The 27,589-nt window shown below is 44.3% G+C and overlaps 1 protein-coding gene across 2 annotated transcripts in view; it reads left to right on the top strand.

Annotated features, from left to right (window-relative positions):
- ARHGAP39 (Rho GTPase activating protein 39) overlaps nt 1-22,807 on the top strand; it is a 314,835-nt gene extending 292,028 nt beyond the window's left edge. For both annotated transcript variants that reach the window (XM_068237894.1, XM_068237893.1), the window contains 2 exons: nt 20,309-20,478; nt 21,632-22,807. In XM_068237894.1, the coding sequence (XP_068093995.1) occupies nt 20,309-20,478; nt 21,632-21,826 (365 nt within the window). In that variant the 3' untranslated portion in view covers nt 21,827-22,807. The remainder of the gene's footprint in view (nt 1-20,308; nt 20,479-21,631) is intronic.
- Nucleotides 22,808-27,589: the final 4,782 nt, after the last annotated feature.

Raw genomic sequence — 27,589 nt, 5'->3', positions numbered from 1 at the left:
GGTTGTGTCCTAAAGAGAAAAAAACATAGCATGACTAATTATGTGTGCATGTATGGCTTTTAAGTGGCCCTGTAGCAGGAGGCTGCCATGTTTATTGGAGAAACAATGGTACAGTTCAGTATGGATTAGTGAAGCTCTGTTCCTCACTTTTCCAATTAGAGTATGCGAGAGAACTGATGATATTCCAGTGGGAGTGGAGAACGAATGTTCATTCTCCCCAGTGTAAGTGAATGGAGCTTTTGCAGGAAACCACAAACATTCACAGGTGGGGTAATTAGTGTCTCAGCAGAGCTGATTAACCACCTCTGTGGATTTCTACAAAACATGCACTGTTGGTGGGCCCTGAGGACAGGGTTGGGGAACACTGCGTGTAGACTAAATAAAGTACTTTCATTTTTCACTCTGCAAAGCCCGGATCACAAGGGAACCAAACACACTTTTTATAGATGCTTAATTCGCTAAGAAAAATAGCATGCCTTATTAAAATTATCACGCCTTATCAAAGTTAACACACCTTATCAGAGTAGCATAGCGAGCGCTACGAACCCGCAGGGGCTCAGGGCAGGATGAGTGGAGCTCTCGTCATTGCCAATTAGCAGCCATAAGTTTGCTGTGCTACTCTGATAAGGCATGTTAAATTTGATAAGGCATGCTATTTGTCTTAGTGAATCAAGCCTGTGGTGTTATAAGTGGCAATCTGAAAATGGAATGTCAGATTTCAACTCTGTGTTGTTCATACATCTGGCCTGTAGATGTCACTGTTCTACTTGTAATACTGCATAAGATTATCTAGACTGTTGTGGGTCGTTGGCCAGGAACACAAGATAGAAGATACTGCTTATGTAGAGAATTGGTGAATCTTGTAAATAAAACCTAGTTTCAGTAAGCCTGTGTTCCCACTTGAGCTGAAAATTGTCATTTTTTTTGTCCATTCGCTGCTCATTGCAAAACTGACAGTGAACACCTCTTATATTATAAACTGGAGCTGTTCACACTTGTCACTGTTCAACAGATGAGGTGGCTGGATAGTGTACAAGATGGCTGGATAGTGTATTGGTTAAGGGCTCTGCCTTTGACATGGGCGACCAGGGTTCAAATCCTGGCTAGGTCAAGTATCTATTCAGTAAGGAGTTCAAGGCAAGACTCCCTAACACTTCAGGGTGGCCTCTTGAGCGCGTCCCAGTGGCTGCAGCTCTTGAGCGCTTTGAGTCCGACAGGAGAAAAGCGCTATACAAATGTTCAGATTATTATTATTAACAGATGCGTGAGATCCTTTGTGGTAAGTGAGCCGCCCTTCTGTGCAGCTCCAGCTAATACCTATGGGGGTAATGCATCTGCTCGGGCTCCAACCAGGCCACAGCGGACCATCACAGTGGACTCTCCACTGTCCGCTCCTGCTGGCCATACGTGGTCCGAGGCCAGATGGGAGCCGAGCCTTATCCTGCCTCCTCGACTACTGAACTCAACACACACTTTATAAATGACCCCATAAGGCCTGATAGAAATGAGAGGATCTGCAGCCAACCTTTCAGCAGATCAATCATTCCGATCAATTTCCTGTTGGGTGATTGATCAGCTGGAAAAGCAAAAACACCACGCACAGACAGGATGATTTTTCTAACTGAAATGTTGTATGGGGTCATTTTTCTTTTATTAATCAGTTGGTAAATATGTACACAGTGCAACACGCGCCTAACCGATTAATATTTGGGTGTTTTGTATTTATATAGCGCTGACCTCTTCTACAGCGCTTTGCAGAATAGATAATCTAGTCAACAACTGCTTACAAATTAGTCCCTGCCAAAGTGATTAGTCCATCATAGTGTAAAAATGGCCACATACAATACAATAAAATTATCAAATTTTACAGCAATTCAATAAAAACGATTGTATTTCCCAAAGAATTGAAAGCTTTGTTTTTATTCGAGCAAGAAATCTCATTGGATTTCTCTTTTTTTTTCGATAGAAGTTGGGAGTGGTGGATTTTTCTGATCAATTTTTTTTTTTATGGTGTAGGGTAGATTGTCAATTTCTTAATATATACATCCAAGCAATTTTCTTAGTTTTCAATCATTTTTTTCATAGTTGGGGAAACATTTAATGCATGTGTGTGGGCTAGTCCAAAACCTGTCAAGCGACAGTGACGTGAGAAAAAAAGAAATAATAGTGCATATAATTCTGGAGCAAATGTACTTTTTATACACATGCATTTTCAATTCTGCAATTTTTCGCACTGGCCCTTTAAGTGATATAATGGATTCACCTTATATGAAAAGGGAGCCAGATTGTCAGAAAATAAAGCTGGTTAAGCCGGATTACAGAGCTTCTCGCACACATTCACCATAAAGAGCTGAAATGTGGGATTCTGAAGATGGCCGTGCTCCAAATGGCTAATGAATCCATTCCATAATACAGACACTCCATAATACAGGCCTTTCATATGATCCTATAGAGGGGATTGTGGGACATGTGAGCTATTCCATGATAAATAACTGGGCAGATTAATGATATCAGTGGAGGAACATTCCGCTGATTTATGGTTTTCCTCGTTCCCCATTGGATAATATCATTAAACAGATTTTGTAGCTAATGAGGAGTGTAACTCCCCTTCATCTGTTATCATCCTCCTGTCCCTTCCTTGTATAACACAGGAGTCTTCAGCTGAACTCCCATCCTACGGCAAGTGAGACATTTGGCTTTATGTAACATGGCAAAGATCAATGACTACAGTGCAGCCATGCTCTGCCACCAGCTGGGATGGATTTCTTCTTCCTGCCTCTTTATGCCAGTTGTCACATCCTCCCTTCCCTCCCCTACATATTGTAGCATCACCTGTCTTATTTCCACTTCTCTTTAAAGCAAACCTGAAACGAAAATAAACTTATGAGATGATGAATTGTATGTGTAGGACAGCTAAGAAATAGAACATTAGTAGCAAAGAAAAGTCTCATTTTCCAGTACAGGAAGAGTTAAAAAAAAAAAAAAAACTTTCGTTGTTATCTATGCAGATGAGCTTCTCTGAGTTATTGGACCCAACTGGGTCAAAGACCTCCCTGTTTTCTGCAGCACTTAAACAGCCAAGAAACAGAGGGAGGCCGCTTGAGATATGGTTTTACTGCAGGAAAGTTCAAAGAGTCATTGTTTCTGCTTTGGTTTATAGCTTAAAAGGCAGTGCATGCACAGTACACACATACATATGTTTCCAACTGCCAAAACAGCAAACAGCAGCTACATCACCTGCCAGCAGTAAAAATGTCACCATGTGATAAATGTCAGAATGTAAATCAGGGAGAGGAAAGATTTTACAATGGGCAAACACTGACTAAATCATTTACACATAATTATTGTAAAAATGAAGCACTTTTTCTATTGCATTATTTTCACTGGAGTTCCTCTTTAAATAAAGATTGTGGTGTATTTGTTTATAATGCAGACAGATTTTGTATTATAAGATGGTTTTATACACAGCGTGCCCCCGTCCTGGGTTATGTGAGGGGAGATCTCTGTGACGCTGCCTTGTGGCTCTGTGTCACCACACACTCCACCACCCTTCTGTACATCGGCTGTCAGTTCGGTCCCTGTGCGGCGCCTTGTTACCATGGCAGCCAGGCTGGAGAGTCTCAATGATGAAATTCTCTGTTACCTTATTTAAACCGTGCAGAATAGCAAGTTGAGGTTTGCTAGCATGAAAGAATAATGGATGGATGGAGAGTAAGATGAGTGTCATGCAGGTATTCAGTGGTATGTTATTCTGTTTCTGGACATTGTTAGTACTTATGTCTTTACTGTCAGAGGGAGTCCAGTCAAAGACTGCAGGTATTCATTAGAACATGACAAGGTGTGTTGTGTGCAGCAGGAATATTGTGACTCTAGTAATGCGTCTTGAGGCAGGGAACACACTTGACTGTTATCGTACGTGTTTTCTGCACAGAAACCGAGAACTCATGTTAATCAATGGGATAGTTCACACTTAATATCTTGTTGTGGAGGAACTCCAGTGAAAATAATGTAATAAAAAAAGCTGACATTCTGCATGATGACTCTGATACAGAAAACTGACAAAATGTACAATTACATTAGCTGCTGTGAAAAAAAGTGTGCGATTTCCTGCATAGAAACACACTTGGTGTGCAGAGAAACATGCGCAGAAAACTGAAAGACAAGTGTGCTCCCTGCCTCAAGCTTTTGTAACTGGAATGTATAAAGTAATTTATGGGTCGGTGATACACCGTGACTGATTACGTATTGCGGTGCTGCCGCATAAGTTGGGGCCAGGTGGTGCCGCTAGTAGTAAAATATCAGTAATTTAAATGACTGATACTTTACTATGCAGTGCCTGGCACCCATTATGCATACCTATGAAGTAGCCGCCAGGAGATTTGGGTGCAGGATAAAGCTAATATATGGCTTATCCTGCTCCTGCACAAGTCCCCCTCCTGTTTCTCCTCCAGGTCGATGTAATGGAATTGGACTTCCTGCTATTGCTGGCGGCCGATTTACAGCGTTTTAAAAGTATTTTGACGGTGCCCAAATCACTCACTGGGTGCAGCTAATTCTTATTGAAACAGCACAGGAGATTTGGGGTGCAGCCGGCTGTGCCCCGAATCTCCTGTGCTGTTTCAACAGCGCTCGCCCCCCTGTCACTTAACCTCTCTACTGTAGATGCCTAGCCATATGCCCTCCACATAATGCCTAACCCCCCAGTAAGTGCCTAAAAAGAAGTCCCATTACCTATTGCCTACCACCTCCCAACTCTGTAAGTGCCTATCCTTAAAACACCCCTCCCCCACCTAATGGCTAACCTAACCCCTCAGTAAGTGCCTAAAATGAAGTCCCCTTACCTAATCCCTACCCCCCCCCCCCCACCACCCTGTAAGTGCCTAACCTTAAACACCCCTTCCCCCACCTAATACCTATCTCTAACCCCCCAATAAAGGAAACCATAAGGAACCCCTAAAGTCCATAGGGAGCTTCAATCACACTGATCACTTAAAGAGGAACTCCAGCCTAAACAAACATACTGTCATTAAGTTACATTAGTTATGTTAATTAAAATAGATAGGTAATATAATCTCTTACCCACCCTGTTTTAAAATAACAGACAAATGTTTGATTTCATGAGGGCAGCCATCTTTTTGGTTGAAAGGAGGTAACAGGGAGCAAGTCCTGTGTGCTGATCACCCCTCCCAGTTGCTCGGCAATGTGAATAACAACATAGGAAATCCCATCGTGCTTTGCACAGCATCAGGGAAAAAAAGCCCGGGCAGTTTTATTTGATGGGTGGAGCTTAGCTAAAAATGCAGCCAAAAATGATGCTTTGGTAAGAATAACAAAGTTCTGATGCTGTGAAACTGTTAAAGAAACACCAAGCCTTTTCAGTTCTGCTGAGTAGATTTTTAGTCCGGAGGTTCACTTTAAACTAATGGAGACACAAGTGTGCAGCACCTCTCCCATGGAGTACCACTAACAAGAGCAACTCTGGAGAGAAAGACAAAAAGCGGATGCTTACCCCCTTTAAATGACTTCCGAGGCAACTACTTTAATCTATTTCTACTTACTTGGGCTTCTTCCAGCCCCTAGAAGCCATTTCAGTCCCTCGCTGCAACTCTGGTCCTCCTCTGTGTTCCACTAGCCGCCCGTAAAGATCGCCGGCAGGTGGGCGCTCCTGCGCATGCACAGGCATTTATGCCTGCATGTCATCTTCGCCTAGAGACTGGAGGAAGCCTCGGGTGAGTAAAAATAGATTAGTCACCTCAGAAGTCCTTTAAAATAAGTTTACCTTGAGTTGTTGCTGAGAGAGTCAATATTGACTTATCAGCAACGGACATGTCAAAACCAATGCGTTTCCCCGAGGGGATGCCTTTGCTTCATCAGGGATCAGAACCATTTGTATCTGATCCTTGATGAAGCGAGGGTGTCCCCTTAGGAAGCGCATTGGTTTTGACAGGTTTGTTAATGTTCTGATACAATAAGTCTTCTGACTTATTGGTCCACGCATGCCAGAGACAGAGAGGTGTCTGGAAACAGCATTCCTCATATCTGTTCCAGAAAATGAAAGGATTTCTTGTGGGAAAGGGGGTTTCAGCTACTGATTGGGATGAAGTTCAATCCTGGGTTATAGTTCTTGAAATGTTAGTTGTTTGGGGAGGTAGTTCTTTAGGGAGGTAGTTCTTTAGTGGCCCACTCAAACTGCTGCCAATGGTAGAGCACAGAGCCATGCAGTCCCATTCTATGTAAGTAAAAAGGGTCTGTGTCCGTCTCACCCACTTAAAAATACATCCAAATGCATTTTTGCACAGCAGCATTACGTTTGTGAAGGATATGCCCAGCAGTGTATACTGCTCTGCACCGTGTAGAGTGTGAACAGGCTTTCCAGAGTTCATCACAGAGCTGCTTCAGCACTTGGCCTATCCAGGTTGTGCCAAGCGTCGTGCTCAATCGACCAGCCTGTGATGACTTTGGATTGCCTCAGATGAATGGCGTGAAGGGAAGATCGCAGATAGGAAGGTAATTGTGGCACTGAGGGATTTGTTTTCCCTCCGATGCACCCAATCCTGCTTACTGTACTGTGTCTCTGCAAGGTCACACTGTCGCTTCTGCTGCTGAGGCTGGCCAATAAGGAGCAGCGCTGCCTGGAAGGACTCTAATATCTATGCAGAGCCCGTGATTCACACTGAGGCAGATGACTCATAGATTCTCTTTTTCTTTTTTTTTTACTTGCAGTTTCAGACATTTTTTAGGAGCTGCACAAAATGGAACATATATACTCTGCCAAGATCAGATTCAAAATGTTTTGACAGTGTATGTTAGCCCCATTATCAGCTATCACTTTTCAGAAGGGTATGGGTTAAAGCAAACCTGGAGTGAAAATAAACTTATGAGATAATGAATTGTATGTGTAGTACAGCCAAGAAATAGAATATTAGTAGCAAAGAAAATACAGTATATACTCGCATATAAGCCGACCCGCGTATAAGCCGAGGTACCCACTTTTCACACAGAAACCAGGAAAAAGCGATTGACTCACATATAATAACTCTACCCAGGATAGCTCCCTCCTCAGCAGCCTGATGTGCCCCCAGTGCAAGGCAGCCCCTCTCCCCATAGCCAGATGTACCCCAAGGATGATACAGCTGTGTCCCAAGATGCCACTAGATGGAGATAGATATGATAGATGGAGATAGATAGATAGATAGATAGATAGATAGATAGATAGATAGATAGATAGATAGATATGAGAGACCTCAATTGCCACACAGGAAGAATCCCTGATGATTGTACCGCAGACACTTTGCTTGCACACTCCACAAGCCAGGGGACACTGGTAGTCTTGAGCAGCACACTCTGCACACCATGTTTCAGGGGATGGGGGGCATGGACACAGCAGGGAGCTTGCTGATAAGAGTAGGATCACTAGTGCATGATCCTTATGCTCCTCTGCCAGTAACAAAGCCTGCTCCACCATCCGTTCTGCTCCACTGACCCGCATATAAGCCAAAGGGGATAACTTTTCAGGCCATTTTTTGTGCTGAAAAATTAGGCTTATACACGAGTATATACAGTACTCATGTCGTTTTCCAGTACAGGAAGAGTTTAAGGGGAACTGAAGAGAGAGGTATATGGAGGCTGTCATGTTTATTTCCTTTTAATCAATACCAGTTGCCTGGCAGCCCTGCTGGTCTATTTCTCTGCAGTAGTATCTGAATAACACCAGAAACAAGCATGCAGCTAGTCTTGTCAGATCAGACTTATAAGTCTGAACCACTGAAACACCTGATCTGCTGCATGCTTGTTCAGGGGCTATGGCTAATAGTATTAGAGGCAGAGGATCAGCAGGGCTGCCAGGCAACTGGTATTGTCTAAAAGGAAATAAACATGACAGCCTCCATATACCTCTCTCTTCAGTTCCCCTTTAAAGGGAAGATGTGAGCTTTAAAAAAAAACCAAGATCTACTTACCTGGTGCTTCCTCCAGGCCCTGGCAGCCTATCTGTCCCGCATAGCAGCTCCGCTCCCAGACGGTGTCCCGGAGTCCCCTCTGTTACAGATGTCGACTGCATCTTCTGTGCCTACGCTGCTCCCGACAGTGCTCACGTAGCCTGGAGCGTTCTGCGTAAAAGTACTGCAGAAGATGTCAAACTCACCAGGTCTGCATCTGATATTGCTTATAAGGAAATAAATATGGCAGCCTACATATCGCTATCGCTTCAGTTGTCCTTTAAACTTGCTTAAAAGCTTCTCTAGTGCCCCTCCAACCTTTTTAGATGATTGGTAATCATTTATGCTACATTTTCCAGTATTTATAGATGTTTCACCTAGCAAACATGGTCTCTTTCTCTATTTCATTACATGAATCCTGGGTCTGACTTTAGCATTTATTTAAAAGAGGGGCTTTTAATTTAAGTGCTGGGATTGCCACTATTCATTAACGACAATATAATACCAGCTTGGCGTTTATAATTTGTGTGCCAGTATTGCTGTTCTTTTCTAGGGTTTAATTAAATTTTACCTCCTAACACTATGAAATCTAACCTACTCCTACCCTATATGCTAGCCTTCCTATAACTATGCCTAATGTTAACCTCTAAGGCCCGGTTCACATTAGCGGTGGCTATCCGGAATAGCCGTGCCGGAGCCGCACCGCATGCTGGCCGGACGAAACGGACGCACGGCATAGCAATGTAAGTCTATGCCAGGGTTCACATGTGTCCGTTTCGTCCGGACCGGAGCCGGACCGGATCCGGACTCCGGTGTCCGTTCCAACATGCGCTATTTTTTGGTCCGGCTCCTCCGGCAGCCGTATCCGGGGCGGAGCCGGACTGCACCATCCGGCCAATGGAAACCAATGAGAACCGGAGAGCGCACAACACACTGCCTAAAAATCCGGATGTTCTACCCCACTTCCTATGAGGATTGTTGCGGCGATATTGTATCGGGGACACATGGGCAACCATTTTGGAGTGGAGCAGCACGAGCTGGAGATGTTGGCAGCATGTTGGAGGTGGAGGTGAGTGCTAAACAGCGGAGGGCCTGATTCCACAGGTCCCCCTTCTGCTGACCTCCCAGACCCCAACATTTTTTTTTGTTTTTATACAGGTTGTTATCTCTTTAAGAATCCGGATCCGGACCGCAACCGTGTTCATACCGCACGGAAACCGTATGCAACCGGACCGGATCCGGACAGGAACCGTACGGTTCAGGTCCGATCCGGCTCCGGTGCGGTCCGGACATCCGGTGCGGTTTTTGCAAAACCGCAAGTGTAAACCGGGCCTAACCCTATCGCCTAACACTAACTCTCCTATAACCAAGTCTAACACTAACTTGTAACCTTATCCCCTAACCCTATCCCTCCTATAACTAAGCCTAACCCTATCCCTCCTATAACTAAGCCTAACCCTATCCCTCCTATAACTAAGCCTAACCCTATCCCTCCTATAACTAAGCCTAACCCCATCCCTCCTATAACTAAGCCTAACCCCATCCCTCCTATAACTAAGCCTAACCCTATCCCTCCTATAACTAAGCCTAACCCTATCCCTCCTATAACTAAGCCTAACCCTATCCCTCCTATAACTAAGCCTAACCCCATCCCTCCTATAACTAAGCCTAACCCCATCCCTCCTATAACTAAGCCTAACCCTATCCCTCCTATAACTAAGCCTAACCCTATCCCTCCTATAACTAAGCCTAACCCTATCCCTCCTATAACTAAGCCTAACCCCATCCCTCCTATAACTAAGCCTAACCCCATCCCTCCTATAACTAAGCCTAACCCTATCCCTCCTATAACTAAGCCTAACCCCATCCCTCCTATAACTAAGCCTAACCCCATCCCTGATATAACTAAGCCTAGCATTAACTCTCCTATAACTAAGCTTAACACTAACCTGTAACTTTATTCCCTAACAATAATCCTCCTGTAACTAAGCCTAATACCAACCCTTCTGTAACTAAGTTTAACACCAGCCCTCCTATAACTAAGCTTAACACTATCCCACCTATAACTACGTCTAACACTAACCCCTTGAAAACTAAGCCTAACCCTAAAGTGTAACCCTATTGACTAACACTAACCTCCTATACCTAGTCCGCAGCTGATAACTGCTATACCTGTGCCACAGCCTATCCAGGAGTTTGGCTATTAAGTAGCCGATCCTAGGCACCGATATCCAGAGTTTGGCTGTATAAGCACTGATTCCACATCCCTGCTGCGCCAATGATCAGAGTTCAGCTATATTATAGCCAAACTCCGGCACCCAATTTCATAGTTACTAGAAATTTGACAGAACTGACAGGCTTTTGACTAGTCCATCTTTACATAGGATTATCTCTGTATTTAATTTATTCTTTACAAAAGCACTCCCTAGAAAGGATCTGTACAAAGATGCAGACCAACCCCCTACCTGTTTGCACACTATTTTAGCAGTTGGATGTAGCAATTGTCATTCACAAAGTGCTTTTAAAAATAAAGTAAAACCCTGAGAATCCCCCATGAGGAGATGGACTAGTCCAAAACATGTCAGTTCTGTCAGAATTCTACTTCCTACTGGTGACAGAAACAGGATAAGAGTGATTTATGGCACATTTTACTCTCGGAAAAACGTACTTTTTATTTGAGTTTTAATGCTTTTTGAATTTTAGAATTTTTTGCGGTAGTGGTCCTTTAAGGTCTGTATTAAGAGTGTGGTATCTGCCTCCGGCCAGCGCCGGGCACTTGGTGACAGTTAGAGGACAGGGAAGACAGCTTTGCATTCTGCAGGTGGCTTCCAATTAGAGGCAAGCTATCTACGCTCTGCTCCAGTGCCAGACATGAAAAATGTGCCTCCGCAGAGATGGCGTAACGCAAACAGATGGCGTTCAGCTAGAGCGTACCCGAGGATCGCTGCGCCTTCCTCACACTTTCATTGAATTGTGACCTTTATTACTAGATTAGGAAACTTTGTGGAGAGTATGGGAAAGTGGCAGAATCAGTCGGGTCTCTGGACAGCGGAACAAAGACTTCATTAGGCCGGCTAAGTTTTTTGCCAACATCAAGCGTGTTCTTTTCATTTAATTTATTCACATTGCAAACCAACTGCGCCGTTTGTGATATGTAACATTTTAGATTTGAATTTTAATATTGCATTGCCCTCTTAAAACAGATATTTTTTGTTTAGCACAATCCTCCCCCCCCCCCCCCCCCCACCAATAAAAATAGACAAACAAGTGCTTTCATCTAAGCGCAGTAAGTGGAGTCATGCAAATCAATCATTCCTTCATGCCCTGTGGCCAAAATCTGTATGCAAAGTTGCTGATAGACAACAGCTCAGATGCAGCCTTAAAGTGGACCCAAATTAAAAATACAAGATTTCAGAAATAACATCTATTTTCTAAATTATAATAATAAATAGCAGCCTTTTTTCAGCTGTATGATGAGAAATATAAAATATTTTACATTTATTGGAGGAACCCCTCCCTTCTTTTCATATTGCCGGGACAGAATCCAGCAAACTGGTGGAGTAGGAGGTGTCCGGCAAAGGAGGAATTGCTGATGGCTGCCACCTGTATAACCCTAGTTATGAAAAGAGAAGGGTGAAAAGCATGCACTGAAATGCTCATAGGCTTGAAGGAGTGTTTATTTATCTTTGTATGTGTCAGAGTGGTGCAACTAAATATTTTGAATTAAAAAAAAGTTTGGTTTTGGTCCGCTTTAAAGAATAAACTACATTATTAAATGAGTATTCTAAATCGATGCCAAATTGTCCTAATCAAAAACTCGATTACAATGCATGGCTGATATGGCTTTCCTGCAGAGATCTGAGGACCATTCGGACTGATAGTTGTTTACAAATATTTTCCATTTAACAGCAGTCTATTTATTGTGTACATCAGTGGTGTAACTGATGCCAACTTTCCCTACATTAGAGATGGCCCGAACCTCCGATTTTCGGACTTATGCAAACGTTCGCGAACATACGAACTTCCGCAAACCGCAATAGACTTCAATGTGGAGGCGAACTTTAGAAAACTAGAAACCTTTATGCTGGCCACAAAAGTGATGGAAAAGATGTTTCAAGGGGTCGAACACCTGGAGGGGGGCATGGCGGTAGTGGGATACCCGCCAAAAGTCCCGGGGAAAAATCAGGATTTGACGCACAGCAGGTTTTTAAGGGCAGAAATCACAATGAATGCTAAATGAGACCTAAAGTGCTTTTAAACATCTTGCATGTGTATACATCAATCAGGTAGTGTAATTAGTGTACTGCTTCACACTGACAGACTAAACTCACTGTGTAACGCACCGCAAACAGCTGTTTATGTAGTGACGGCCATGCCGGATTGGTGCGCACCATGGCCAGAGTGCAGGCTGTGGCGGTTTTGAAGCTCATATGGTCGGGCTGAGGTAGCTGAATGACAGAACAACAGTGACTGAATGTCCAGCTGATCGAATTTGGTCTGTCCACAATGAAGCAACAACCTTATTATCTATCTTCTTGGGTCAGGTGTGCCCCCCAACCCCAACACACTCCTAAAGCCGGCGGTCATTGCTTCATTGTGATACGCAAGACCCTTCACCGCAGCTAGGTAAGGATCACGAAGGGGAATTGACACATGTACATGCCTTTTTGTTTTGTTGTTGCAGCTGCAGTGCAGCCAGAAAAATTAGGCAGGCATGTACACGCACCAGAAAAAGTATTATAGCGGCCGCTGCTAGCAGCCTTAAAATTCAGGAATCCGCCTAGAGTCCTGGACCATGTTGGTGGTGGCGGAGAAGGCAGTCAAGCGGCCTGCGGGCAGAGGTGCTGTGTGGGGAGCGACTAAGTCTTGAGGCAGGCAGTCACACAGCATGCAGGCAGAGATGCTGTGTGTGTGGGGATTGACTTAGTCTTCGGCCGGGCAGTAACCCTCCGGGATTCATGCCTCATTCATTTTGATAAAGGTGAGGTACTGAACACTTTTGTGACCTAGGCGACTTCTCTTCTCAGTGACAATGCCTCCAGCTGCGCTGAAGGTCCTTTCTGACATGACGCTTGAGGCAGGGCAAGACAGAAGTTGGATGGCAAATTGTGACAACTCTAGCCACAGGTCAATCCTGCGCACCCAGTAGTCCAAGGGTTCATCGCTGCTCACAGTGTCTACATCCACACTTAAGGTCAGGTAGTCGGCTACCTGCCAGTCCAGGCATTGGTGGAGGGTGGAATCCGGGAGGGCTAAGGAGAGACGTTGGACTAAAGAATGTGCGCATGTTCGACATCACCATGAGATCTCTAGAGCGTCCTGTCCTTGCCTGCGTGGACATGGGAGGAGGAGGATTAATGGCAGTGGCACCTTTATTCCGTTGTGCTGTGACATCACCCTTAAATGCACTGTAAAGCATAGTTGCTAGCTTTTTCTGCAAGTACTGCATCCTTTCTGCCTTCTGGTGATTTGGAAACCTTTCCGCCACTTTGTGCCTATACCCTGGCTGCGGAAGATGAGGTGTTCTGTGTTAAATAGTCAACCACGTCCTAACTCTTGGGAGTTGATGGGACGTGCCTTCTTCTGAGCAGTGTACTGTGGTCCTGGGCCGCACGAAATCACATCAGCACGACCTCAAACAGACCTGGCGGGTGGCCTGCCTCTGCCTGTTGTTTTGTCCATATCGGCGGGGGGGGGGGGGAAGTGTAAAGTATGCACTGACTTGACTAATACAATGTGCAGTCACACAGGTGCAGTGAAAGGTATGCAGTGACTGGTATTACAATACAATGTGCAGCTGTCACACAGGTGCAGTTAACAGGTATGCACGCACTGGTATACTAAACAGCGTGCGGTCACACAGGTGCAGTGAACAGGTATGCAGGGATTGGTATTGCAAATGTGCGGCTGTCGCACACAGGTACCGTGAAGAGGTGCAGTGACTGGTGATATATTACACTGCTTGCGGTCACGTAGGTGCACTGAACAAGTTACAGGTATGCACTGCAGTGATTGGTGTTACAAATGTGCAGCTGTCTCTCACACACACACACACACACACACACACACACACACACACACACACACACACACACACACACACACACACACACACACACACACACACACACACACACACACACACACACACATACACACACATACACACACACACACACACACACACACACACACAAACACACACACACACACCGTGAACAGGTGCAATTACTAACAACTAATTAACAATGCGTGCGCTAACGTAGGTAGGTAGGTAGGTGCACTGAACAGTGAACAGGTGCAGTGATTGGTATTACAAATGTGCAGCTGTCACTCACCGGTACCGTGAACAGGTGCAGTGACTGGTGGTATATTACACTGCTTGCAGTCACATAGGTGCACTAAACAGGTTACAGGTATGCACTGCAGTGATTGGTATTACAAATGTGCAGCTGACACACACACACACAGGTACCGTGAACAGGTGCAATGACTGGTGGTATTAACAATGCATGCACTCACGTAGGTTGGTACGTGCACTGAACAGTGAACAGGTGCAGTGAATGGAATTACAAATGTGCAGCTGTCACACACACACACACAGGTACCGTGAACAGGTGCAATGACTGGTGGTATTAACAATGCATGCACTCACGTAGGTTGGTACGTGCACTGAACAGTGAACAGGTGCAGTGAATGGAATTACAAATGTGCAGCTGTCACACACACACACAGGTACCGTGAACAGGTGCAATGACTGGTGGTATTAACAATGCGTGTGCTCACGTAGGTAGGTAGGTAGGTAGGTGCACTGAACAGTGAACAGGTGCAGTGATTGGGATTACAAATGTGCAGCTGCCTGTCACACACACAGGTACCGTGAACAGGTGCAATGACTGGTGGTATTAACAATGCGTGCGCTCACATAGGTAAGTAGGTAGGTGCACTGAACAGTGAACAGGTGCAGTGATTGGGATTACAAATGTGCAGCTGCCTGTCACACACACAGGTAGTCACTGAATGTGCTGGGCCTGGCAGTGGCACAGTAGGAATTATCACCAAGGGGCCAAAAGCCAGCTGTGACTGACTGACAGGGCTGTATATAATGCAAGTGGGCCACAAAAAAAAAAAGATCACAAGAACAAGATTAGCTCTAAAAAGAGCTGTTGAGGGGTGCTTTTTTTTTTTTAGCAATATAAGGGGGGTGGGGCTCCAGGAGGGAGTGTAGCCTTATTGGCTACAATGTACCTGCTGACTGTGATGTAAAGGGTCAAAGTTGACCCTAATGATGTAGTATAGGGGCAGACCGAACTTCCGAAAAAGTTTGCGGTTCTCCGCAATCGCGAACCACCAAAGTTCGCCGGCGAACCGTTCGGGCCATCTCTACCCTACATCTGCTGTTTCTCACCACTGTGGGTCTCTATATTGAAGCCCAAATTCATCTTCCAAGATTTTTCATTAGCTGAGGTGAATAAGGGACCATACACTAGACTATTTTACCTGCCGCTATCCGGCAGATTCAGTAACTGTGGACGAATCTGCTAGAAATCGATGCTTGAGGAATTGATTTCCATCTGAAATCAATTGACTTGGTCAATCACACATGACAGAAAAATTGGTGACAGGTTGTAAAGCACGTCACTAGCAACGTTCGATTTGCTAGAACCGAAGCAAAGTGTTGGCAGCACTCACCTATCCTGCTGGTGCATGTTCTCTCACGTCCAGTGGTCTTACTTCATGCCACAAGGCTCCTCCTCCTGGTGTATGCGTCCTGAACTATAGTGTGTGAACTCCAGATTTTGTCACATGACCAGGAAGAGAAGAGGACACCGGTAGGAGGAGACATATGCAGGTAACATGCGCCACTTTCCATTGCGATCCTGCAATCACAGGGAACACAACGGTCACTTTGAACGTGGCCTTAGATGCCCATCCTGCCCCGAAATTTCCTGATTCCAGCATGTGGATAATGTAAAATGAGTTTCTGTAGTGGCACACCTTGCCCAAATGTTGGGTGCTTAATCTTGGGCTCTAAGCCACGTCACCCAAGAAAATCAAAGATAGCAAGCGGGTTAGCACAACTCTTCCTCAATGCAGTATTCGTTTTATTACATAAGTCATCAGAAACTTGAAGCACAAGTCTGTGCTGACTTATGCAATAAAACGAACACTGTATTGAGAAAAAGGTGTGCTAACCTGACTCCGCTTGCTACCAGCATGTGGATAAGTTACATAGTAACATAGTTATTTGGGTTGAAAAAAGACGTACGTCCATCGAGTTCAACCAGAAAACAAAATACAACACCAGCCTGCTCCCTCACATATCCCTGTTGATCCAGAGGAAGGCGAAAAACCCTTACAAGGCATGGTCCAATTATCCCCAAAAGGGAAAAAAATCCTTACCAACACCACTGGGATCAATACCACTGGACATTCATTACCTAGTAATTATAGCCATGGATGTCTTTCATTGCAAGGAAATCATCTAAGCCCCCTTTAAATGCAGATATAGAATTTGCCATAACTACTTCCTGTGGCAATGCATTCCACATCTTAATCACTCTTACGGTAAAGAACCCTTTGCTAAATAAATGGCTAAAACGGTTTTCCTCCATGCGCAGATCATGTCCTCTAGTCCTTTGTGAAGGCTTAGGGATAAAAAGCTCATCCGCCAAGCTTTTATATTGCCCTCTAATGTACAGTGGGTTGCAAAAGTATTCGGCCCCCTTGAAATTTTCCACATTTTGTCATATTACTGCCACAAACATGAATCAATTTTATTGGAATTCCACATGAAAGACCAATACAAAGTGGTGTAAACATGAGAAGTGGAACGAAAATCATACATCATTCCAAATATTTTTTACAAATAAATAACGCAAAGTGGTGTGTGCATAATTATTCGGCCCCCTTTGATCTGAGTGTAGTCAGTTGCCTATAGACATTGCCTGATGAGTGCTAATGACTAATTAGAGTGCACCTGTGTGTGATCTAATGTCAGTGTAAATACAGGTGCTCTGTGAGGGCCGCAGGGGTTGTCTAAGAGAATATTGGGAGCAACAACACCGTGAAGTCCAAAGAACACACAAGACAGGTCAGGAATCAAGTTATTGAGAAATTTAAAGCAGGCTTAGGCTACAAAAAGATTTCTAAAGCCTTGAACATCCCACGGGACCTGCCATTAGTAAACCATGCTGATGCTTGTATAGTATCTCTTAGTAACACCTCACATAGTTTGCATACAACCGATGTTAAGCTTACAGGTCTATAATTTCCTGGATCTGATTTTTTTTGCCCTTCTTAAATAATGGGAAAACGTAGGGAAGGGGTATTGTGAGTTCAGAACTTGTGTACATCACGTTACTGTGCCTGTTAGGCCGCGGTGCAGAGGACAGAGCAGGCATGTGACCGCTATCTTGCAACATTTGATAATTGTGTTCTTACTGTGGGGCTAGGGGCAGAGCAAGATCATCCACCAGGCAACCTAGGCAGGTGCTTGGAGCCTAGGGGATGTCAAGGGGCCCACCTGCCACCTTTGACCAAAAAAGGCCACAATAGGGCTTTAAATCTACTACTTTACCTAGGGTCTCATTTCATCTTAAAGGGGAACTTCAGCCTAAACAAACATACTGTCATTAAGTTACATTAGTTATGTTCATTAAAATAGGTAATATCTCTTACCCACCCTGTTTTAAAAGAACAGGCAAATGTTTGTGATTTCATGGGGGCAGCCATCTTTTTGGTTGAAAGGAGGTGACGGGGAGCATGAGACACAGTTCCAACTGTCCTGTGTCCTGATAACCCCTCCCAGCTGCGCGAGCTAGACTTCAAATCTCAAATTCAAAATTGGAAAAAAAAAATTGCACCAAAACAGAACAAAAGGAGAACATCATCAGAAATCCCATCATGCTTTGCACAGCATCAGGGAAAAATGCCCGGGCAGTTTTTTTCTGTGAAGCTAAAAATGAGGCTTGGGTAAGAAAAACAAAGTTCTGATGCTGTGAAGCTGTTAAAGAAACACCAAGCCTTTTCAGTGCTGCTGAGTAGATTTTTAGTCTGGCGGTTCACTTTAATCCATCACTGGCTAGGGGTTCCTTGCATTGCTGTGGCTGAGGTGGGTTGTAGTGTATGGAACATCAGAGGTCTATACTTGGCGCTTTGGAACCATGGCCTTGAATTGTCCGTAAAACTTCATTACGCTTGTATGCACACTACTGTGTAGTAATATTTAGTATACCTCATTTTTGTGAAATCTATTTCCATTGTAAGCATTGTAATTACAAACCTGTGACTGTGCAGTGAACAAAGTGGGATCAGAAACTAGGATTAATTTGTTTGTTTTTGATCTGTGCTAGAACACTGCCATCTAGAGGTTAAAATTGGTTTGTACATGCTTCTTTATACTGTCATCGATGGGTAATTTTAAAGTTGGGCAATGCCATTTGTTTATATAGGCAGTCCCCTACTTGCGCACAAGCAGAGCTGGATCATCCACAAGGCAATCCTAGGCAGCTGCCTAGGATCTGGAGAGAGTCTAGGGGCCTGGTGGATATTAGCCCCCACCAAATCTAACCACTTTAACCCAAAGCGGTTTTTACCCTTACGGACAAGAGCGATTTTCACCTTTCAGTGTTCATCCCTTTCATTTGCCAATAGCTTAATCACAACTAATCACAATAAAATGATCTATATCTATTTTTTCACTACCAATTAGGGTTTTTGGGATTGATATTTGTTTTCAGTAATTACTTTATTTTCTATGCATTTTAAAGGGAAAAACAAGGGAAAAATAAAAAATACACTATTTCTCCAATTTCATTCCCTATAGTTTTAATATAAACACTGCTACTGTGCATAAAACCCACACATTTTATCAGCCTATTTCTTCTGGTTATCACAAGATTTTAATTATGTCCCTAGTACAAAGTATGGTGACAATATATTATTTGGAAATAAAGGTGTATTTTTCTATGGTGTTTTTTTTTTACACTTTTTTCACGTGCATGGGAATGCATGTGCGGGAGCGTGCATGTGCGAGGCGTGTGCACGCGCACAGCGGCAGCAGCACTGTTTGACTTATAAAAACGTCCTGGAACCGTTAAGAGGCTCTAGCAGGACTTTTTATAAGTCAGCTTGTCATTAAGTGGCTAGCTAAAAAAGTCAGGTAACAATCAGCAGTGGACAAAAACTGCTATCTTGCCTAGGGCCCCATTTCATCTGTATCCATTCCTGCACTGAAGTACTGTTTTGCAAGATTGTTTGTAAGTTGAGTCATGTGTTATACATAGTGGAATGTGGATTACTGGTTTACTCAAGACTTCCTTATTCAAATCAATTTTTTTTCCCCCTAAGTTTTCTCCTTGTTAATATTTTCACACCTTATCGATAAAATGTCTTTTATTCCACCAGCAAGCCAGAAAATACTCAGAATAATTGTGACTTTTCAGACAGTCCCCTAATTACAAAATACTTGAGTTACAATGTTTCAGAGATACAAACAATGTTGTTGTCATGTACAAAATATCCAGCACTGTTTTTTATTACTTATTTTTGTTGTTAAATGTTACAATATTGTATAAACGGCTATAAGAACCACTGGTTGATTTTGATGCAGTATATCTACACTTGCAGGACTTCAGCTACAGTCCCACAATGACACGCGTGCCCGTCACCGGCCAATAGAGCTCAGATTGGTAAATGGTAACATGCGTTCCCAAAGCCAATCAAAATGCCTAAATCATGAATGACCACTGCTGTAACGAACAGCACTGATAATTCAATGAAAGCATGTAAAAACATTAACTTTCACCTTAGATTTGCTAAGAATGCTTCAGCATTCTAAACATGCATATTGCAGAGCAAAAAAACAAAAACAGCCCATTAACCTTTTTAACCCTTTATGTGCCCTACCCTGCCCCCATAGTTACCCACAATGAAAAACCTTTTAAAAAGAATACATAAATTGTTACATTGGTGACTTAGCTTTTTGTATATGTATGCCATGGAGGGATATTATTGTTATTTTTGCAAATTAGGCCTTGTAATTATTAAGAGTACAATGAGTAGATCAGAAACACAATATGAGAAAAATACACCTTTGTTTCCAAATGAGATATTGTCGCCATACATTGTTCAAATGAAATGCTTCTCTGATGCAGATCAGTCGGGGACACCTGCAAATAATCGGTGAAGCAACTGTGAAAACAAGAGAAAACATACATGCCACCTCTAGCCTGATCTACTGTAATGTATTACGCAGAAGTAGACACATTGAAATGCACATCTAATGGGAGGAAGTGCAAGCAGTGTGCTTTAGTGAATGTTGCCATGGCGATTGTCAGTGATCTTCATTTACCGTCTTGTCTCTGCAGCATCGTTATTGAAGCTGTGGTATCGGGAGCTGGAGGAGCCGCTCATCCCTCATGAATTCTATGAAGAATGCATCACTCACTATGAAAACCCCGAGGCGGCCATCGCTGTCGTCCACTCTCTTCCTAAGCTCAACAAGATGGTACTGTGCTACCTCATCCGCTTTTTACAGGTAACAGCCCATTCTTATACGGCAAAGGTGGGGAATGCTCTTATACAACAAAGGCGGGGATTGCCTGATGCCAGATACATGTGCTTGCCGCTTGCTTGTACCAACGCTAAAATGACACTAACCCCCCCCCCCTCCACCCCCCCACCCTGGAGCAGCAGAAACAACTAACCTACCTTATGGGTGCTACCTTCTACACATTCTGCAGCTCCCAGCGCCTTTCCTGCATTCTCTGCGTACAGCTCCCGGTGTGTCAATTGAGCAGCATCAGGTCAGGTGACAAGCCGGGAGCCGTGCATTGATGCCAGAAGGCCGTTGGGAGCTGCAGGATGCATAGAAGACGGCACTCAGAGGATCGGTACGTTGTTTTTACTCTGCATACTGCAAAAGTTCTGCCTCCATTATCCCCCTCAGGCACACCGGTTAGTTGAGACTTCCAGTTGCCTGAGTTCTGGATAACAGGGACTCTGCTGTATTTCTAGTGCATCAGGTTTCCACATGAATGATATTGCTGAGCTGGCCTTCATAGGAATAAGGTTAGGAGCACACCATGAGTTTTCTGCATTCAGTGTTTTTGAATTTTTCTGTGCATTTGATACGTCTGCGTTTCTTTAAAGATTTTCCTCTTTTCAATGGAATAAAAAACAGGGATACTTTTCTTTAGCGCAATTTGAAATCCAAAGCAACCGATTTAAAATGAACTTTTACTAATCTGATTATAGGAAATTCAAATTGGATTGGCTCATAACTGTCATTGTAGCAGTGGCATAGCTAGAGATTATGGGACCCCATAACAAAACTTTCACGGGGCCCTCAGATGTAGGCACTCTTAAGCAATGCCACCTGCCCCTCCCCTATGGATATGAGTTAATTGGGCAATTTGCATTCTCATGCAATCAACACTGCACATAGTTCATGGACACTGAGACAAAGTCAGAGGGTGGAGAAACACAAGTAAGTTAATAGTGAATACAGTAAGTACCCTCTGCTCCAGGGCCCCATAGCCACTGCTATGGCTATTGCTACACCCCTGGTCTGGCTTTTGCTACGCCCCTGCATTGTAGGCTGCGCTCTTTTACTGAGTAAACTTGTTTTTATGGGCCTGGTTGTTACACAAGAGACCTTCTCATGAACCTCCTGCTTTGTGTCTCCTCAGGTATTTGTACAGCCAGCCAACGTGGCCGTCACAAAGATGGACGTCAGTAACCTGGCCATGGTCATGGCGCCCAACTGTTTGCGCTGCCAGTCGGATGACCCTCGTATCATCTTCGAGAACACCAGGAAGGAGATGTCCTTTATCCGGGCTCTGATCCAACACCTGGACACGAGTTTCATGGAGGCCATACTATAGCAGACAACGTGAATACAGGAATATAGCGTGACTATCACATCTCATCATAAAAGGAGGGGTTTCTGCCTCCTCCCTGCCTTCTCATTTGTACACACCCCCGCGGAGCCAACCCACTTCATTTCCTGTGGCAATAAAGACCCGAAGCACCTCCACCTCGGACCAAAGTGCCGCTTGGGAACTGCAAGGCATGATGGGAGTGCTTGACACTGTGGCCCCAGGGTTTGACCTACACGTACATTCCCCAGAACTGTGAGAAATTGTGACTACTTATCACTGTGGCACATACAGCATGACCGTCCTCTGAGGAGGCATTTCCACTAGTGCTGATTGGTGCAAGCTTACGATAAAAGCAGTCGCACTTGCTTTTGGGTTGGGATACCCCTTGCATCAGATAAACAAGATCGAATTCAGGGGAGCCGTAGGGTCTCATTTAAAGCTGCAAACACGACTTGTCAGGCTGCATCTCTTCACATTGACACACATAGACTCTTGTGAAAGGTCTGTGGATCCAGATAGACTCTTGTGAAAGGTCTGTGGATCCAGATAGACTCTTGTAAAAGGTCTGTGGATCCACATAGACTCTTGTGAAAGGTCTGTGGATCCAGATATACTCTTGTGAAAGGTTTGTGGATCCAGAAAAAGGTGCAGGAAATGTTGCAGAGAAGTTAAATACGAACACTGAGCAATTATTTAAAATAATATAGTGTTATTTATTCATTCATTTATTGAAAAAAAATCATAAAATTGTACAGTGATAATGGAATGTGATGTATAACTAGCCAGGGTGGCTGCTTTGCATTGCACAGTGCTGTCACCCTAACACGTTTCAAGTGTTGGGGGGGCTGTGTAGGGTGACATGTTTAAAGTGAACCCGAGATGAAAATAAACTGATGAGATAAACAATTGTATTTATCCTCCTACTCCTAAAAATGACTCGAAGTATCCTACGGTTTTCTTTTATATTAAAACATTTACAAAGTATGTTGAATGTTTGACTGTCTCTAATCAGTGTCAGCCTATTAAGTGTCCCAGAGTTAAAATACATGAACTATTGGCCTTTTGTCATCTCTGAAAATCTCAATAAGAAAAGCAAAATTGTCTATTGGATAATTGGTCAATGTACCCTCCAAGATAAGGGGTGGGGCCAACACTCAATACATTGGATCAATAAATATGTGTGCACATAATAAGGTCATAAGGCCACCATAATTCTACCAATAAAGTTCAATTTATTAATACCTATTAGACAAGGTCCCCTCAATACAAAACCCTCAATACAACCCTCAATATAACATATCCCCTAATCATTAAAACCAAGGAACAATGCAGTGCAATTTAGCCATGACACAAAGAGCAATTTTCTGCAGATTTCCAGATAGTCTATCTCTGGCCAGAGAGTTCAATAAACATATCATCCATCCACTCGCGCATGTATCCAACATCCACACTGCCACACTGTCTCTAAGTCCTGGGGGCCCCCACTGATCACCTATTAGGCAGGACTACCTTTGGCATCCAATCAAGGACAGTTCTCCGTATATACAAAACAAGATCCGACTTAAGATGCAAATTCCGGATAACTTGTATATTTCCAGCCTTAAGGATACAAGGTACCACTGTGGATGGGTCTCACCCGTAAGGACAGTCCCCGTTTTAGTTAGAATGGCTCCACACTCACTTTAGATGCTGTTATAACCATGGTCTCACCAAGCGTGTTGCGGATTCCGTCACCTTAAGTATTGACATGTTGCCCGCCGCGTGTGCTTCCGCATCCACGCCAACCACGCTGGTTCCTCTATCCGGGGATCGTGCGGCCAGGATGTTGTATCACTGAGTTAGCATCCGCTGTGTCGGCTAGTGCACCGCCCACCGACGCGTTTCACGCCCACATTGGGCGTTTCATCAGGGTGTGGCCAATCTGGCCGTCATGTTCATTTAAAAACAGTCCCTCGCTCCGCCCCATACAGCTCCATAGCAACAACCAAGCTTGCACAATAGCTTGTACGGTGGCTGGGATGAGTCATGCACGCCCAAAGTATGTCAGCATCGCTCCCAATTCGATGATGGCAATATGACAACAATGTCCAGTTTAAAGGGATACAAAAAGACATCCAGGGGGGGGGGGGGTTCTTTTTCTTCCTCCACACGGCAAACATCCCATTATATATATCACATCATTGTGGCTTAGGCTACACAATCAGTGCGGATCCATGCAAACCCCATACATTACCCAATGACTTTATTTAGGACTAGACTGCAACTCAGCCTTATTTATGTCTATTGCATCTCAGGAAGGGGGAGAGGTCGAGCTCTGCATTGAGTCCAAAAGGGGCAACAGTGCCCAATTTGTATATCCACATTGCCTCCTTGCAATACAGGACCTCATCAAAATCACCTCTCCTCCCTGAGATCTTCAAGCTGTACAATCCTTTTACCGTTGTGTCCTTCAAGCTATTATTATGATGCTCTCTATAGTGATCATAGATTGCTCCTATAGCTTTACCCCCTGTTATTTTACAAAAATGCTCCAACACCCGGTCTTTAAGCATTCTCTTGGTCTTGCCCACATACTTGAGATTACATGGACATTGTATCATGTATATTACTTTGGTGGTTTCACAATTTATAAAGGATCTGATGGTAAATTCAGTCTTAGCATCACTACTGTGGAACACATTGGTACGTTCAATATATGGGCATAACTTGCATTTTGAACATTTAAACATCCCCACTGGTCTCCTACGATCTAACCAAGTTGAGGGGTTTCTTTGTATCTCACTGTGGACTAGATAGTCCTTTAGGTTCGGTGCCCTTCTGGCAGTCATAAGTGGACGTGGCCCCACAACCTTAGCAACCTCCTGATCAGAGGTCAAAATGGGCCAGAATTTACCAAGTAACTCTCATAGTCCATCCCAGTGGGCCCCAAAACCGGTTATGAGCCGCATATGTCCCTCCCCCTCCGCATCCCGTGGCACCCCCCCAGGGGCCAGTTATTCTCGTCTATCCCTGCCCCACGCCCTTTTAAGGGCCCTTCGCAGAACAGAGTGCGAGTAACCCCTCTCACGGAACCGGTTTGCATGGATCCGCACTGATTGTGTAGCCTAAGCCACAATGATGTGATATATATAATGGGATGTTTGCCGTGTGGAGGAAGAAAAAGAACCCCCCCCCCCCCCCCCCTGGATGTCTTTTTGTATCCCTTTAAACTGGACATTGTTGTCATATTGCCATCATCGAATTGGGAGCGATGCTGACATACTTTGGGCGTGCATGACTCATCCCAGCCACCGTACAAGCTATTGTGCAAGCTTGGTTGTTGCTATGGAGCTGTATGGGGCGGAGCGAGGGACTGTTTTTAAATGAACATGACGGCCAGATTGGCCACACCCTGATGAAACGCCCAATGTGGGCGTGAAACGCGTCGGTGGGCGGTGCACTAGCCGACACAGCGGATGCTAACTCAGTGATACAACATCCTGGCCGCACGATCCCCGGATAGAGGAACCAGCGTGGTTGGCGTGGATGCGGAAGCACACGCGGCGGGCAACATGTCAATACTTAAGGTGACGGAATCCGCAACACGCTTGGTGAGACCATGGTTATAACAGCATCTAAAGTGAGTGTGGAGCCATTCTAACTAAAACGGGGACTGTCCTTACGGGTGAGACCCATCCACAGTGGTACCTTGTATCCTTAAGGCTGGAAATATACAAGTTATCCAGAATTTGCATCTTAAGTCGGATCTTGTTTTGTATATACGGAGAACTGTCCTTGATTGGATGCCAAAGGTAGTCCTGCCTAATAGGTGATCAGTGGGGGCCCCCAGGACTTAGAGACAGTGTGGCAGTGTGGATGTTGGATACATGCGCGAGTGGATGGATGATATGTTTATTGAACTCTCTGGCCAGAGATAGACTATCTGGAAATCTGCAGAAAATTGCTCTATGTGTCATGGCTAAATTGCACTGCATTGTTCCTTGGTTTTAATGATTAGGGGATATGTTATATTGAGGGTTGTATTGAGGGTTTTGTATTGAGGGGACCTTGTCTAATAGGTATTAATAAATTGAACTTTATTGGTATAATTATGGTGGCCTTATGACCTTATTATGTGCACACATATTTATTGATCTTTTGTCATCTCTCCCTGTCCTCAGAAGTTTTATTCTGCAAGGAAAACTTTTATGGCTGTAATTTGCTTATCCGTGATGTTTACTATATTCCTGACAAGGAGCCGTCACTTCCATGCCTACAAATTGACTCTTTCAGACAGCTAAGTAAAACAAAGTAAATCAGCTTGGTGATTAAAGGGACACTATAGGGGGGATCAGGGGAATATGAGTTGAAGTTACCCGGGGCTTCTAATGGTCCCCCACAGACATTCTGTGCCTGCGCAGCCACTCACAGATGCTCCGGCCCCGCCTCTGGTTCACTTCTGGAATTTCAGACTTTAAAGTCTGAAAACCACTGCGCCTGCGTTGCCGTGTCCTCGCTTCCCCTGATGTCACCAGGAGCATACTGCGCAGGCCCAGTATGGTCTGTGCCTGCGTTGTGCGCTGTGCGCTCCTGGTGACATCAGGGGAAGCGAGGACACGGCAACGCAGGCGCAGTGGTTTTCAGACTTTAAAGTCTGAAATTCCAGGAGTGAACCGGAGGCGGGGCCGGAGCATCGGTGAGTGGCTGCGCGGGCACAGGATGTCTGCGGGGGACCATTAGAAGCCCCGGGTAACTTCAACTCGTTTCCCCCCGACCCCCCTACAGCATCCTTTTAATATGTTTTGTATTGTACATACACGTTTATCTCATTATGTCACATATCACTTCGGGTACACTTTAAACTTCTGCTAGTCCAATCATGATTTGCAAACCGTAACCGTGTTTGTGGATGTTTGGTTGTGTGGATTTGGCACCGATGATTGTTTACATCCCTGGGAATCCTGTGGCATTTGAGAGAAGTGATTTACTGAGTAAAATGGCCAACGGTAACGTCATTGGGTACGGGCAACAACTGACCTGCAACATTTTTATGCTTTTTGCAGTGAGGGGAGATTGCCATACATCTCAGCATTTTCTTTACTCCAGCTTATCGGTTCTGATAGTCTGTCTATAAATAGTGATGTACATTCAAAGTGGACCTGAACTCTTGCACAGGACAGAAGGAACGCATAGAGAAATGCACCCTGTATGTATTTAGAGAGTTTAGTCCGTCTGATTCCCCCTCATTTGTGTCTAATCACAAGTTTGTAATTCCTGTGTCACCGGACTGCCATGGCAGATAAGCTCATTTGAAAGCACAGGATGCTAACAGTATGTCTGCTTCCATGACAGCAGGAAGTAGTAACATTGGATATTTATTGCAGGATTTGTACCAGCTGTAACAAAGAAATTTTACTTTTAAGGGTTATTATGCTGTTGCGTATCTTTTGGAGCGGAGAGGAAATTCTGAGTTCAGGTCCACTTTAAGCCAGATGCCGATCCCATATGGAGGTTAATGGTTCTGGTGTGTATCGAAGATTTGTGACGCAGGAGGCCACTGTAAGTCCCAGCCGGTCGGCACACTGATTTGGCCTTCAGTGCCTGATGTGTAGTGTTGTCAGAAATCGAGTTTATTGTAAAAGACAGATGAAGTTGAGCTACATCATTTGTTCACTATAGGTTTATTTCTGATATCATTGGGGACCGGTTCTTGAACACATACATAATAGAGGGTATTGATGATGAACTGACAATTAATGGTGTTTCAATTGAATCTAAACACATTTC

Source organism: Hyperolius riggenbachi, chromosome 5 (assembly GCF_040937935.1).
Source record: "Hyperolius riggenbachi isolate aHypRig1 chromosome 5, aHypRig1.pri, whole genome shotgun sequence".
In the NCBI taxonomy this organism is placed as follows: domain Eukaryota; kingdom Metazoa; phylum Chordata; class Amphibia; order Anura; family Hyperoliidae; genus Hyperolius; species Hyperolius riggenbachi.
The sequence above is the reverse complement of the archived record's forward strand: the minus strand, read 5'-3'. Positions and strand labels throughout refer to the sequence as shown.